This window comes from Globicephala melas, chromosome 19 (assembly GCF_963455315.2).
Source record: "Globicephala melas chromosome 19, mGloMel1.2, whole genome shotgun sequence".
Classification (NCBI taxonomy): Eukaryota; Metazoa; Chordata; class Mammalia; order Artiodactyla; family Delphinidae; genus Globicephala; species Globicephala melas.
The window spans coordinates 35809644-35825500 of record NC_083332.1 but is presented as its reverse complement, the minus strand read 5'-3'; the positions used below and the strand labels follow the sequence as shown (position 1 = coordinate 35825500).

Here is a 15857-nt window from a genome sequence, read left to right as displayed (position 1 = left end):
AGCAGGGGTCAGATGGTGTCAGGAAGGGCCCCGGGTGGTACGGCCATGGGTGGGAAGCAGTGGGCTTAGACTCCAGTCCTCACGTGGCTGTGTGACCCTGGGCAAGTCACCTCCCCACTCTGGGCCTCATTGGCCACCTCTGTAAAATGGGGCTAAAAACCCTTCCCTGGAGTGCTGTATACAGTCCTACGCTGTGAAGTGCGGTGCTGGGTGGAGAGTGCCACGGTGGCTGCTTCAGTTGCTTTGTCCCCACGCGCAGAGGGCTGCCCGAGAATTTCCCCTCATTATATGTGACAGGTCCAGGTGTTGGGGCCTGGGGCTCCTATGTGCACTGGACGCCCCAGAAGGTGAGTTGGAGGGTATGACCAAACGGGCTAGTCTTGGGGCCCATCCTGAGGGTAGGTCCCCCCACAGGGGCTGGGCTGGACTAGGGCTAGGACAGGGCTTGATGGTCACAGCTTCGATTTCCTCTTTATCTTTTGCAGGAGCTGCAGGAGGAGGCCGTGGCCGCCAGCTCAGGAGGTAGGCGTGTGGTGGGGTTGCATAAGAATGTCCAGGATGCTTTCAGGCTGGGGGCAGCCAGGGTACAGGGGCAAACCCTCCTCCTGTCCCTCTCAACTCGTCCCCCTGCCCCATCCCATCCTCAGGCAAAACCCATTCTGTGCATCTTAGGGCCACTTTGTCAGAGCCTGATGATGTATTTCAAAGGCCCCAGGGGAATTGCACTGAGGCCCCCCCCCGGACCCCAAGAGGCCTGGGGAAACCATACTCCCAGCCAGCCCCTCCTGCCACCCCCCTCACTGGGAACACAGCTCTCTAGGTTACTGCCCAGCGAGCATTTGGCTCAAATGTAACGTACCTGAGTGAAAACTGGGGCCAGAGCTCGCTAAGGCTGTGTCCTAGACTCTGTGTCCTCTGAGCTTTTCCTTACTGCTAAGATCCCCAGCACAATTTGATTATTTGTCACTCCCACCCCTAATCCTGAAAACTTCAGGGATGGTGGGGACAGAGCCTAGGGGAGTGAGGATGTCTGGACACTGAGCCCTGGCCTCGCAAACTTCCACAGGCCTCAAGACACGGTGGTGCTCCACCTGCCCTTTGAGGCAGACAGACCATTTTACAGATGAGAAAACTGAGGCTCCATGTGGGCAGCATTTGGCTCAGTGGTCAAGGACACAGACCTGCATTTCACTATTGGCTCCTCCCTCTTCCTCACTCTTCTGTGACCTCTCTTAACTGTGGCTCCCAAATCAAGAAAGAGGCTATAACAGTACCTACCTCACTGGGTTGTTGGGCAGAGTGGGGGTGACAGTGCATCACTGGAACTGAAAGAAGAGACCATAATGGGGACCACGACAATGACGTTTGTATCCCAGGCAGCCATTGGTGGAAATGGGACTGGACCCGCGTGTCTTAACCCCAGGTGTCCTGAGCCTGCCCCCCACCTGATCTTTGAAAAAATCCTCTGTTAACTTTAACCCAAATCTGCCAGAAACCTACTAAGTCTGCACCCCACACGGATGAACAAGACCAGGATCACCCGGTTGCAGACTCAGGTTCCGTGGGGCTGGTTCCACCCCCTTCCCCAGGTCATTTGGAAGCAGGTGGCCTGGGAACCACACTTTGAGAAACACTGAAACACAGCCCTTTGTCTGCCGCCACTCGAAAGTATGGCTCTTGAACCAGCAGCTTTGGTGTCACCTGGGAGCTGGTTAGAAATGCAGAATCCCAGGCCCCATCCCAGACCTGCTGAACCAGAATCTGCACTGTTAACAAGATCCCTGGTGATTTCTCTGCGCATTTGTGTTTGAGAGGCAATGGCCTTGAGCCCTTGTTCTCAATCATGACTGCACATTGGAATCATCTGGGGAGATTTAAAAATCCTGGGGCCAGGGCTTCCCTGGTGGCGCAGTGGTTGAGAGTCCGCCTGCCGATGCAGGGGACACGGGTTCGTGCCCCGGTCCGGGAAGATCCCACATGCCGCGGAGCGGCTGGGCCCATGAGCCATGGCCGCTGAGCCTGCGCGTCCGGAGCCTGTGCTCAGCGACGGGAGTGGCCACAACAGTGAGAGGCCCGAGTACCGCAAAAAAAAAAAAATCTTGGGGCCAGTCCTCACCCCAGACCATTAAATCAGAATCTCTGGGGATGGGCCCACGCATCAGGCATTTCCAGACCTCCCCAGGCGATTCCAATAGGCAGCCCATTTGGGGAAACAGGGACCTAGGAAAAGTTATTGCTTCTGGTTGGAAGTGAAATTAATTGAGCTCCAGGATTTCTTTGGGATGGAAAATCCTACCAGGCTAAGAACGTTTGAGTCTGTGAGCCTAAGCCTGAGGGGTTCTGGGTTCTCTGATTCTAATTTCTTTGAGTCTAAAGTATGAAATGCTACGATGGTTGGTTAGCAGAGAAAGCTCCAGAACTGGGGCGCTCAGGGCTGGCTCTCAGAGCTGTTGGGTGGACGAGCCACATGACTGGTGATGCTCTTGACACTGAACTCCAGGGACAAGGGTGACGCTCCAGACTTTGGGTGCAGCTGCCGCGAGCGCAGGTGGGCACCGGGCTGGTCCGTGGTGGCGCTGGTGGGGAAGAGCCCCACCTACCCTGCCTCTCCCGACTCTGTGCTCCTCATTGCAGTCCCCAGGGTCCCGCCTCTGCCTGAGATCCCCTGCCCCTAGCACCATGGCTAAACCAGGCCGGGACGTGGAGCTGAATCGCCTGGTCCAGGACCAGCCACCTGGCCAAGTGACCCCTGGGCTTACTCCCCCAAACCTGGTGGAGCACCTCCCCAATGTGCCCAGCCACCACCCCCCGATCACCCGCACCCCTGTCCTCATCTCCCGGAGGACAGCCTTGTCCAACTCCAGCTTCGCCAAGGAGACCAGGAGCTCCATCGGTCGCCTAGGTAGCGTGAAATTGACCACCCAGCGCGCTGGTGTCTGTGGTGTGCTTCTGCATGGCTTGGGCTGTTTCCTGCATGGGTGCCATGGTCTTGGCGTGGGACCACTATTTGGGCTCATGGAACACCACCCCTTCTTCCTCTGCTGACCAGTGCCTTCATCTTGCTTTGTGGTGACTTGAAGGGTATTAGTCCCCTTCTCTCTGTGCCTAAAATTCCACAATGAGCAATTCATTTCTTTGGGTTAAACACGGCTTTTTGCAGATCATCAATTTTTATACAGGTAGTCACTCATACCCGAGTTTAAACAAGTCACTCAGATCTCCAGGCCAAGAGGCTTGGGGCAGGGAGCTGGGTGGGGGAAGAGAATAATCAGAGGGGAATGAACCAGAAGAGGAATGTGGAGGTCCGTTGCAGACAGAATCTACCGACCTTGAGAGTTGGCTGGGAGCTAGACTTTCTGAGGACTGTTGTTATCTGCTCAGCAAATTCCCTTTCAGGAAAGGGGAGGCCCCCAGGTGCTGACAGGCAGACCCAGAGGAGGCGTCCTCAGGGGCCAGTGCAGAGAGAGAGCCTGTCTGGATCCATTTAATTGTGACAAGATCCCCGCAGTGGCCTTCGGAAAGTGCTGGGGGACATACTGGTGCCTCTGGGCTAACCCCTGTCACTTTCTGCCTTGACTCAAACCAGACCTGCCATTTTCCCTTTAATTTGTTTCTTTGTTTTTGGATTACACTGGGCAAGTTTGCCTCTGAGATTCACAGGCAGGTCGAGCTGAACATTTCACAAGAAGAGATCCACTCTCGTCCTCTCCCTCCTCCTGGCCTGGGGTGGGCACAGAGTTGGGGCAAGGTGGCACGTGATCAACCCCATGACAGGGGATGACACGCCAGGCTCAGTGTTCCGGGTAGGACCTAAATCTCCTCACTCCAAAGGGTCTTCCACGCCCTCTACCCTTATATCGCGGCTCGAGTTTTGTGCGCTCTGTACCAACTCTGCGTTTATTTACTTACCATCTTTCTTTCAGTGGATTCACTTTTTTCATTTAATTGAGTGTATTTAAACAGGAAGCTTTACATTATAATTCAAATGGAAAACCAGCATGGCCTGCCATAAATATAGAGAAGGCATAAACAGAAATAACCACAGAGGTATGGAGAACAATGCAGAGTCGGTAGTTTCTAGTGAGGTGCGTGGCCTGCTGAAGGCTCATAGCTGAGTCTGCTCTCCCAGCTGCAAAGGGGCATTCAGACGTGTCAGAGAGGTGTTCAGGCCATAGCAGCACTAACCTGAGGCTTTCTCTCTGCCTTCTCAGGATCCAGACAGAACCGGACAGGGAGAAATGGTTCCGTTCTGTCATCCTTTGCCTTGGCTATGCCATCTAAAGTCATCGTGTGCCTTCTCTGGTCCCTGGGAGCCCCACACTTTGAGAAATAGTCCCAGTGACACATTGGGACAGTGGGTGGAACCGGCTGTCATTGACACATGATGATTTTATTTTATTTACTGATGAATAGGCAAGGATGTTTACTGCAGCACTGTTTAAATAGTCATTAATACAGACTATTTATAAAATGACTCTATTAGCCATTAAAAATAAAACAAGTAGAGAAATAGAAAATATTGTCAGTCAAAAAAATCTTTCAGATAATTAAAAGATTTAAAAAACAGGGATTTCTATAAGGCTTGGTATTGGCCACGGTAGTGGTCGAATTTACAACACAGATGAATAGAGAGATGTAAATCAAGGCCTTCTTCCCCAGACTTGGTTCTAAAACATTTACTATCTAGGATCAAGAGCAAGGTCCTTCGGTGATAGTTTGCGGGTCTTATATATGGTTTCTACCTACGCCCAATCTAAACAGTAGGACACACGATGATCTTAGATGCTGCAGACAAGGCGGTGACAGCATGTAGTGAGAACATTATTCCCATTTCAGTGGTGCTGCTTGGCACCTCTCAGCCGAGGTTTCTTTTTTTTTAATTTTTTAATTTTTTAATTTTTTTTTTTTTGCGGTATGCGGGCCTCTCACTGCTGTGGCCTCTCCGTTGCGGAGCACAGGCTCCGGTTGCGCAGGCTCAGCGGCCATGGCTCACGGGCCCAGCCGCTCTGCGGCATGTGGGATCTTCCCGGAGCGGGGCATGAACCCGTGTCTCCTGCATCGGCAGGCGGACTCTCAACCACTGCGCCACCAGGGAAGCCCCCAAGGTTTCATTTTGACAGAGGCCTCTACGTATGTTGGTCACCAACCTCAGGATGGGAGAAGAGTTTCAGCTCTGGAGCCAGGCTGCCTGGGTCCAAATCTGGGCTCTGCTGAAAGTTTCTTAATCTCTCTGTGCTTCGGTTTCCTTCTCCACAAAATGGGGACAATGGTAACAGGGACCTCATAGAGTGGCTGGGAACGATGAAGGAGTTTATATATATAAAGCGCTTAGAGTTTAGTGAAATTAATGCCTAGCAGGCATATAGGAAGTGCTTAACAGTAAATATTGTTATTCTCTAAACCAATTTAAGCATAAGATATTCTTTATATTCGGAATTATAGTATTCTTATTCTATAAATCAGTATAATATAAACGAATATAATTTCTACTTTGAGTTTCTGCTCTGCCAAGCTGGCAGGAAATGAAACATCAGGCTTAGGAGTTCCCCGCCCTCCCCTGGGAGTGATTGAGTTCATAGGGTCTTGTGCAGGGCGAGGCAGGGGGTAAGGGGACCACCTTCTCCTTCCCAGGTTCCGTGAGACAGCTTCATGGATGCTGAGACCAGGGTGTTTTTTTGCTGCCTGGGGGCCATGCTGGGGGCACCCCAGGGCCCTGAGCATTTTTGAGAAGCTGCCCTTGTCCTGGCTGCCTCCACGCCCCTAGCCCACCTCCAGCTCACCTCTCTCAAGGTCTTCAGGGAAGCAGGGGGAAGTCCCCGCTGCACCGTGTCTCTCTCCTGTGAGGCCCTGAAGAGGTAAAATTGTCACTCTATGCAAAAACGTGATACTATATATAGAAAATCCTAAGGACTCCATGCAAAAACCACTAGATCTAATAAATGAGTTCAGCAAAGTAGCAGGATACAGGATAAACATTCAAAAATCGGTTGCATTTCTTTACACTAACAATGATATATCAGAAAGGGAATGTAAAAAAAGAATACCTTTTAAAACAGCACCAGAAAAAATAAAATACCTAGGAATAAACCTGACCAAGGAGGTGAAAGACTTATACACTGAAAACTATGAAACATTAATAAAGGAAATTAAAGAGGATTCAAAGAAATGGAAAGATATCCCATGCTCTTGGATTGGAAGAATTAATATTGTTAAAACGACAATACTACCCAAAGCAATCTACAGATTCAATATGATCCCCATCAAAATACCCAAGACATTTTTCACAGAACTAGAACAAATAATCAAAAAATTTATATGGAACCATAAAAGACCCAGAATTGCCAAAGCAATCCTGAGGAAAAAAAGCAAAGCAGGAGGCATAACTCTCCCAGACTTCAGACAATACTACAAAGCTACCGTAATCAAAACAGCATCGTACTGGTACAAAAACATACATACGGATCAATGGAACAGAATAGAGAACCCAGAAATAAACCCACACACCTACAGTCAATTAATCTTTGACAAAGGAGGCAAGAATATAAAATGGGGAAAAGACAGTCTCTTCAGAAAGTGGTGCTGGGAAAGTTGGACAGCTGCATGTAAATCAATGAAGTAGAACACACCCTCATAGCATACACAACAATAAACTCAAAATGGCTTAAAGACTCAAACATAACACATGACACCATAAAACTCCAAGAAGAGAACATAGGCAAAACATTCTCTGACATAAATAGTACCAATGTTTTCCTAGGTCAGTCTCCCAAGGCAATAGAAATAAAAGCAAAAATAAACAAATGGGACCTAATCAAGCTTTCAAGCTTTTGCACAGCAAAGGAAACCATTAAAAACAAAAACAAAAAAAAGACAACCTAGGGAATGGGAGAAAATATTTGCAAATGATGTGACAGACAAGGGCTTAATCTCCAAAATATACAAACAGCTCATACAACTCAACACAATAACAAAACAACCCAATTGAAAAATGGGCAGAAGACGTTAATAGACATTTCTCCAAAGAAGGCATAGAGGCGGCCAACAGACACATGAAAAGATGCTCAACATCACTAATTATTAGAGAAATGCAAATCAAAACTGCATTGAAGTACCACTTCACACTGGTCAGAATGGCTATCATTAAAAAGTCTACAAATAACAGATGCTGGAGAGGGTGTGGAGAAAAGGGAACCCTCCTGTACTGTTGGTGGGAATGTAAATTGGTGCAGCCACTATGGAGAACAGTATGGAGGTTCCTCAGAAAACTAGAACTAGAGTTGTCATATGATCCAGCAATCCCACTCCTAGGCATATACCCAGACAACACTATAATTCAGAAAGACACATGCACACCTATGTTCATAGCAGCACTATTCACAATAGCCAAGATATGAAAACAACCTACATGTCCATTGACAGAAGAATGGATAAAGAAGATGTGGTGCATATATACAATGGAATACTACTCAGCCATAAAAAAGAATGAAATAAGGCCATTTGCAGCAACATGGATGCAACTAGAGATTATCACACCAAGTGAAGTAAGTCAGAAAGAGAAAGACAAATACCATATGATACCACTTACATGTGGAATCTAAATATGGCACAAATGAACCTATCTACAAGACAGAAACAGACTCAGACATAGAGAGCAGACTGGTGGTTGCCAAAGGGGAGGGGGTGGGGAGGGAAGGACTGGGAGTTTGGGATTAGCAGAGGTAAACTATTATACATAGGATGGATAAACAACAAGGTCCTACTGTAGAGCACAGGGAACTATATCCAATATCCTGTGACAAACCATAATAGAAAAGAATATTAAAAAAAGGAATATTGATATGTGTATAACTGAGTCATTTTGCTGTACAGCAGAGATTGACACAACATGGTAAATCAAATATAAAAAGAGTGTGAGGCCCTTTAGCCCCGTGTCTCATGCCCCCACAGGCCTGGGAAAGCCTTGTCACTCCTACCTTGGGATGGGGAAACTGAGGCCCAGAGAGGGGAAGCAGCTGAGCCAGGCCGCACCAGGCGAGGCCCTAGGACGTGGCACCCCCAGGCTCCCCGTGCTCTATCTGAGTGATGCACCCCCATCACCCACTCCAGGGCCTTGATGCTCCTCCAGGCCCAGGGAAACCAGGCTGGGTTTTAGAGAGCTGGGCTCCAGGCTGTGTCCAGGAGCTCCTGTGGCTTCTGTGGCATCGTGGCTTCTTCTGTGGCTCCTGGGTTAGTGGCTGGCATGGGCGTGGCTGTCAGAGGGCCCTGGGCTCTGCATCGTTGTGCCCGCTGCAATGGATCTCTCCTGTGGGCCCTGTTGGGAGGCAAGGCTTCCAGAGGCCCCTCCACACACGCTTTCTGTGGCTTCCCTGTAGAACACAGCAAGGCCCTGGGACCTGGCTTCTCTCTGACACTGTGCCTCCTTCCTCTCCCCAGTACCTGCCACGGAAGAGCACCCAGAATTGCAGGTGGAAGACGCTGATGCTGACAGCCAGCCCCTCAACGAGGAGGAGAATCCACCCTCTCCCACGGAAGAGCCCCCGGAAGTGCAGGTGGAAGACGCTGATGCCGACAGCCAGCCCCTCAACGAGGAGAAGAATCCACCCTCTCCCACGGAAGAGCCCCCGGAAGTGCAGGTGGAAGACGCTGATGCTGACAGCCAGCCCCTCAACGAGGAGGAGAATCCACCCTCTCCCACGGAAGAGCCCCCGGAAGTGCAGGTGGAAGACGCTGATGCCGACAGCCAGCCCCTCAACGAGGAGGAGAATCCACCCTCTCCCACGGAAGAGCCCCCGGAAGTGCAGGTGGAAGACGCTGATGCCGACAGCCAGTCCCTCAACGAGGAGGAGAATCCACCCTCTCCCGTGCCGCTGCCCCCGTCTCCTGCCAAATGCGACACACTCGGGGTCCCAGGATCAGCCACAGGGAGCCTCAGGTCACCTTTTATGCTTCTCTTGGGCTTTTCATAGCACAGTGCCACCTGTGCATTTAGCATTTGAGGACACTGGGGCCAGAGAGGGGAAGAAGCTGGCCCAAGTCACTCAGCAAGTTGCTGTCAGCGCTGGGACTATGGCCCCACCATTTTCCGTTCTTCTAATTTCTGGCTTCAGGCTCTATAGAAAGAGCTCTCTGAGGGAGCCCTGTCCAGAATACCCTCAATTGTACATTTGAAGGGGGTAAAAAATGTGACAGGGCTAATTTTATTGTTAAATAATACAATGGACATACCAAAGAACACTAGATATAATAACCATCCCTAACCCCACCACTCTAGGTGGTACTTTTATTTTTCTGCCTTCTCTTCCATACCTTGTCCGTGGGCCCATGCTTTTGAGTGGTTTTAGTTGAAGGAGTGATTGGATCATATCTCATTTGAGACCACATCTTATTTATTGAGCCCTTTTCCGTATTGCTAGTCTGTCTCCTTAACACTCATTGTGATGCTGTGTTGACATCCTCCAGCTCCGTGTGCCAGGATAGACATAACAATCCTCTGTGGTTGAATACTGTCCACAGTGGTGCTACAAATATCTCTTTGGTCTTCTGCCCTCTGTCCTTGGGCTCCTTTCTCGAGAGTGGGTTTTCTGGCCAGGGTTGCGTGTGTTTTTGTGCCCCTCGAGATAGGTTAGTTGCTGCATGGTTAGAGTTGGTTTTGGACAATCTGAGCCAGGTAACTGAGAGAGGGCCTGCAGAGAGCTGTAGGTAGTCTGTGAAGTGCAGTGCAGTGCTGTGTGAATGGTCAATTAAGCTAAAGGGGAGCTGCCAGTGCATCTCCTTTGCTGGCTAGATTGAGGGATGGTTCTTTTTTCTTGATTAATTCTTGCTTTTATCCATGAACCCTTGAGTAATTTCTCAGCTGAGGTCAGAAGACTGCCAAAACAGAGATGGTTGGACGTAGCAAACAGAAGGCTCCTGGATTTTGATGTGGAGAAAAGAGTCATGATCTCACCCAGCCTTGGAACACAGCTCACAGACACACCAGTCCTCACGTTTAATTCACTGAATCATGCACAAAGTACAGAGAGCAGAAGACAGGGCACCACCATAATTGTAGACATCTGGTCTACCGCCCTCTGTTCCCTTTATAAGGGTAGGGAAACTGTACAGGCTGGGTTAGAGGTGGATATTCGGGAGGAGGGAGGGGACTAAGATCACTTGGGACAAGAATCAAAGCCTCCTGCCTTTTGCTTATGAGCTGGGTCTGTGAGGCTCCTCTTATTATCATTCATTCATTCATTTGCAAACATTTACTGAACATCTTTACGTGCCAGGCTCTGCTCTAGGTGCAGTGGTTGCATCAGGGAGAAGCCTGAGAGGGGCCTGCCCTCTTGGAGCTGACATTCCAGTGGGGCCGAGATAGACAATGAACAAGTAATCACACAAGGTTTTTCCAGAGAGTGCTAAGGAGAATGTGACTGTGAGAAACTGGGACGCCTCAGCCTGAGCTTGGCGCCAAGAGGGAATTCTGATGCCTGACATGAGAGGCCAGTGCAGCTGCCTGTGGCCCGGGATGGAATGAGCACTGGGGGCAACTGATGGGAACAGAAAAGCCACCAAAACAGAGGGGCACACGGGCAAGGCCCTTCTCACAGTGCAATGCTGTGGTTTGGAGTGAATCCCGAACATCCCCTGTCTACGAGGATTATGAAAATTCAACAAGCTACTGTATGTGAGGTGCTCAGCACAGGGCCAGGCACTGGGCGGTGCTGGAGGAGCATAGCTGCTGATTTAGTTCCACACTCCTGATTCTCTCCAGGCCCGGAGAGGGCACTGGGATGGGAGCAAGAGGCCTGAGTTTAAGTCCCAGTTGTGAGATTTTTGCCCCAGTCTTCTTGTTTGCAGGCATCCTTTTAATTAGAGCATAAAAGAGGTGAACCCATGAGTTTTGCCATTCTAGGCGAGTTGGCGGAAGGTAATAGGGTGGTTTCAGAGCCTTGTGGAATAAAGCAAGTGCTGCACATCCCTCTGACTGTATCCCTTTACGAGCCCTAATGATGGAGTCCTGAGTCACAGTGGTTGAGTATGGGAAGAGTACCAAGTGGATTCAAATCTAGACACCAGCAGCTGAGACACCAGTGATTCCAAATGCAGCACTCTGTGGCAGACTTGGACTGAATGATGGGGACCTGGACATAATTTAGCCTTCATTCTTCAGATAGGGAAGCGGGAACTCCAGGAGGGCATGGGCTTTCCCCAGGTCACACCATGAGCTGGAAAACAGACTTCATGGCCTGTGGGTGTCAGCTTTTACAGCCAGGGGCACATCTGCAAAGGGAGAGAAGCTGAGCTTCCAGGAGAGTTAATAAGATGGAATGTGAGCCCTCACACCTTCTCAGTACCTGGAAAGGTGGTGTGATGGAGAAGGGGACGGGGTGGACTGGGAAGGGCAGTGCCCTCAGACTGGGAGGTGGAAGGGAGAAGGATGTTTAAACTGAGACCCGACTGAGGGACAAGCACCTCACTGAATTGGGTAGGTTTAGTCCCATTTTATAGAGGGGGAAAACTGAGGCAGCTCAGAGGGTTTGAGTAACTTGCCAAGGTCACACACTGGGAAGAAGCAGGGCTGGGGTGCAAATTCAGGTTTGCCCGATCCCAAGTCAGTGCTGTTACTTTTATGCTAGGCCATTGAATGGATGCAGAGACCGAGATCCAGAGGTTGGATGTGTCCCCTCTTCTCTTTTTTGTTTCCCTGCAGGCAAGCGAGGACCCTTTGGCAGCACCATCCTCTGTCCCCACCTCCCCCCCAGGATTCGCTCTGGGTGATCTGCAGGGCTCAAAGTTGGTTCACCCCCTCGCGGCCCCTGCCTCCCTGAAGGCCCCTCCCTTCCATGTCTGTGCTCTTGCAGGAAGAGGCTGTGCTCCCAAGATGATGAGGCTGAAGAGCTGTCACCGGCTGTATCGCCCGTGGTCGCTTGTTCGGACCCCACCAGCCCGCAGGGCACTGAGTAAGTGGGGGCCACCTCTGGGGTCTCAGGGAACCAGAAGTCTGGGTGGGGATGGGCAAGCAAAGGGAGGTGAGTTGAGGGGAGAATGGATGTTTTTAGAACCTTCCACTCCAAGGCAGACTGTGCCCGTGGCTTCCCGGCAGTAAGAGAGGGCCGGGTCTCCTGCCCAGGCTGCTTCTGACCAGCCCAGAAATTCTGAAAAATCTGGTCAGCAGAATGGGCTCAAGCTCTGGGCCCAGCTGTGTCCAGAACCACAGAGAGTGGGCCCTGGGGAATCCACATCTTTATAAGCTCCCCAGGTGATTCTGATGCAACTGGTCTGTGGAACAATGTTTAGAGGCAACTACGAGGGCATCGGGACCTGTGTCTCTGACATCGAAGTGTCACAAGGGCTGGGCCAGTGGGAGGTGTTTTCCTGAAGAGTCTACGTAGGCTGGTGACAGTGAATACCCCAGCCCTGGGCTCTGGCCTGGGATCCTCACCTCCTCTCCAGCCATTGCTTCTGGAGTGACCTTAGGAGACAATATACTTTCCTTCCAGTCCTTTTTTCTGTCCATAATTTTGTGGAGTTTATGCTTAACAGTATTGTGGAAAGTTCAGAAAAGCAAAAGAAGCAGGAAAAAACCCAAACCTCACGTATAGTCCAGTGATCCATTTTAGCATACAGAGGAGTCACATCTTATGCAGTAGGGTAGGGGTAGGGGTAGGGTTTACTATCAGAAAATAAGCCAGAAATCAGGTATAATAATAAAAACTACCTTTGAAAACTCTTAAGGTGGTCAGCATGGAACCCCATGTATTACCTGAGTAGGTTAAGATGCTATAACAAATAGACCTCAGTGATTCAGTGGCTTAAGGAAGAAGACGTCTCATATGTCACAGTTGTGTCACTGGTGGTGTGTTTCAGGTCAGTGGAAGGCTCTGCCCCCTGCAGTCATTTAGGGCCCCAGCCAACAGTGGCTCTGCCACCTTTGTGTGGCTTTCAAGACCCTGCTGGTCACCACTAGAAAGGGGGAGTGCCAGGATGCTCTTCCACAAGGAGGCCCGGAATTGCACTAGCATGTCCACCCGTGAGAGCTCGCACGGCCACACCTGGGCAATGTAGTCGCTGGCTGCGTGGTGACCCCTCCCTGCAGGAGGGAGTGGGTGTGGGTGAGCAGCTCGTGTCTCCTCTGCCCCCCAGCACTATCTCTCATTATGACCCCCCACTGATTTTCTCCAGCTAGCTCCCTCAACTGACACAAGAAGAGTAGTTGGCTTGAGTTTCAGTGCCTCAATGTATGAAAAAAAACAGTAGATCTGTAAACATTAGTGTTACCCTCAGCTCAGCAAGAAGATCACAGGCTACTCAGAGGAGAACATAGAACATAGGCTGGTTCACACGGCCGCCCGTCTCAACTCACCCAGGGCTCTTGACACACACTGAGCGGAAGACTCTCATTCATTCTCTCTGTCCGTGTCTGTCTCTCCCTTGCTGCAAGTTCATGCAGTTTAAATTCCTATAAACTAAAAGAATATGTAATGTATCTGCACTGTTTTTAAGATTTATTTATTTATTTAGGCTGCGCTGTGCAGCTTCTAGGATCTTAGTTCCCTGACCAGGGATCGAACCTGGGCCCTCGGCAGTGAGAGCACAGAGTCCTAACCACCAGACAGCCAGGGAATTCCCTGCACTGTTTTTTCCATCAGTTATTTCCTAAGCCTAAAAAAGTAGCCCCTGTCCCCTCTCTGATCTGTCCTGTATCTCATGTGAACCCCAAACTGAGACTAACAGCCCTGAACTGAGTTCCAGAGTTTCCCCCTGAATCACAAGTGGAATCCGAGTGTTTTTGGAATTGCCCATCTGAATCAGAGCATTCGTGGTACATTTTCTGAAAGCTGGGCACCCGGGTGTTTTTCCTCCCAGGAGATATTAAGGTGGGTTTGATGTTTTGATGTCAGAAGAAGACTGGGCCAGGATTTACCCCCTAAGGCCAGGTGGGATATAGATTCAGCTCTTGCCCGGTGGCGCAGGGGTCCCTCCCCACGCAGCCCGCTCAGCTCTGGGTGGTGTTCCCTCAGGGACCAGGACCGCGCAGCCTCCACAGACAGCCAGACCAGTGCCCTCATCAACAACCGGCTCCAGGAGCTGGTGAAGCTTTTCAAGGAGCGGACGGAGAAGGTGAAGGAGAAGCTCATCGACCCTGATGTCACCTCTGATGAAGAGAGCCCCAAGCCCTGTGAGTCCAGAGCTGGGGCTGGGCCACCTGACCAGGGGTGGGGTGGGGCCCCTTAAGGCCCCTGTCAATTCTTGGGGAAGGTGGCCCCAAGGAAACGGTTGGGGTGCTTGAGAGAAGCCCAGATCTCCATTCTCTGGAATTTGAGGTCCTTTATGTACAGGTTTAGCTACGTGTCCAGGGGAGGAAAGAATGTCAAAGTTCTGACCAGTGATCCAGTTGTACTTGGCTCTCCCTCCCACAGGGCAAGTTCCCTTGTTGACCCCCTGCCCCTTTCCCGCTGGCGGGCAGGTGGTCCACCCTGGGATGTATCTCATGGTCTTGCACTTAGATGGTGTCCATAACCCACTGTGGAACTACACAGTCTTATTTTTCAGAGGCCTCCACTGCAATATTCTTATGGGATTACCTGAAAGTTTCCTGCTTTCAAAGTGCCAGGAGGAAATAAGAACCATGCTGTCTTGCCAGGGAGGTTTTCTAGGTCTTTTCAAAGGAGGGTTGTGCCTTAGAACTCATGGTGCCAACAGTGGACCTAGCAGAGCCTGACTTCACACTCCTAAAGCTGGAAACATAGCCATATTAAACCTGTAAGAACCAATTTCTAGGTCACCAACAACATCACCATAGATGCACAGGAAAACTGTGATCCCATCTGGTGTCTTGTTTTAGAGATGAGACAGCTGAGATTTCTGCTCTGAAAAACCTAGAACAATGTTTTCCTGATTTCTGGCCCTGGGTGGTGGAAGTTCTGGGTACCAATGCCCCTAGCCGTCCAGAGAAACCAAGGGGTGCAAGCACAGACACACAAGCACACACTCAACTGAAACATCCGGCTTGCCCAGAAACACCTCATTTTAGGCAGTTCCTGAGAAGCGGTCCCAGACTGGTAGCTGTAAGAGTTCGGAGCAGGTGCCCAGGTTGCTATTAAGGAAGATCTTTGTGGTTTGCTGCAGGAGAGCACCCAGAGCTTGTAGCAGGTTATGGGATGGTGCCAGGGTCCCCTCACCTTCAGTTCCAGAGTCTGCAGTTGGGAGCCTTCTCTTTTTTGTGTTTTCATTAATTAATTAATTTTTGGCTATGTTGGGTCTTTGTTGCTGCGTGCGGGCTTTCTCTAGGGTAGGGGTAGGGGTAGGTAGGTAGCAGGGGCTACCCTCCGTTGCAGTGTGCGGGCTTCTCATTACGGTGACTTCTCTTGTTGCGGAGCACGGGCTCCAGGTGCATGGGTTTCAGTAGTTGTGGCGCACGGGCTTCAGTAGTTGTGGTTCGCGGGCTTCAGTAGTTGTGGCACACAGGCTTAGTTGCTCCGCAGTGTGTGGGATCTTCCCGGACCGGGGCTCGAACCCGTGTCCCCTGCACTGGCAGGTGGATTCTTAACCACTGCGCCACCAGGGAAGTCCTGCGAGCCTTCTCTTTGCATCCTCTACCCGAGCCTCAGGGCTGGGTCAGAGGGTCACAGTGTCATCCCATAGCCCCAGCCAAGAAAGCCCCAGAGCCGGCCCTGGATGTGAAGCCAGCTGAATCGGGGCAGGTGGAGGAGGAACACTATTGTGAAATGCTCTGCTGCAAGTTCAAACGCCGCCCCTGGAAGAAGTACCAGTTTCCCCAGAGCATCGACCCGACGACCAGTGAGTCCTGGGAAGGCGGTGGGCGTTGCCACATGTCACATGAGAGGGCAGGAGAATGGGAGGGGGTGGGGGCA

The 15857-nt window shown here is 50.7% G+C and overlaps 1 protein-coding gene across 1 annotated transcript in view; it reads left to right on the top strand.

Moving 5' to 3' along the window:
- CNGB1 (cyclic nucleotide gated channel subunit beta 1) overlaps positions 1-15857 on the top strand; it is an 89445-nt gene that overhangs the window by 45548 nt on the left and 28040 nt on the right. Inside the window, exons 17-22 of the mRNA XM_060289080.1 lie at positions 486-522; positions 8434-8465; positions 8718-8932; positions 11844-11942; positions 14004-14161; positions 15628-15783. Of these exons, the coding sequence (XP_060145063.1) occupies positions 486-522; positions 8434-8465; positions 8718-8932; positions 11844-11942; positions 14004-14161; positions 15628-15783 (697 nt within the window). The remainder of the gene's footprint in view (positions 1-485; positions 523-8433; positions 8466-8717; positions 8933-11843; positions 11943-14003; positions 14162-15627; positions 15784-15857) is intronic.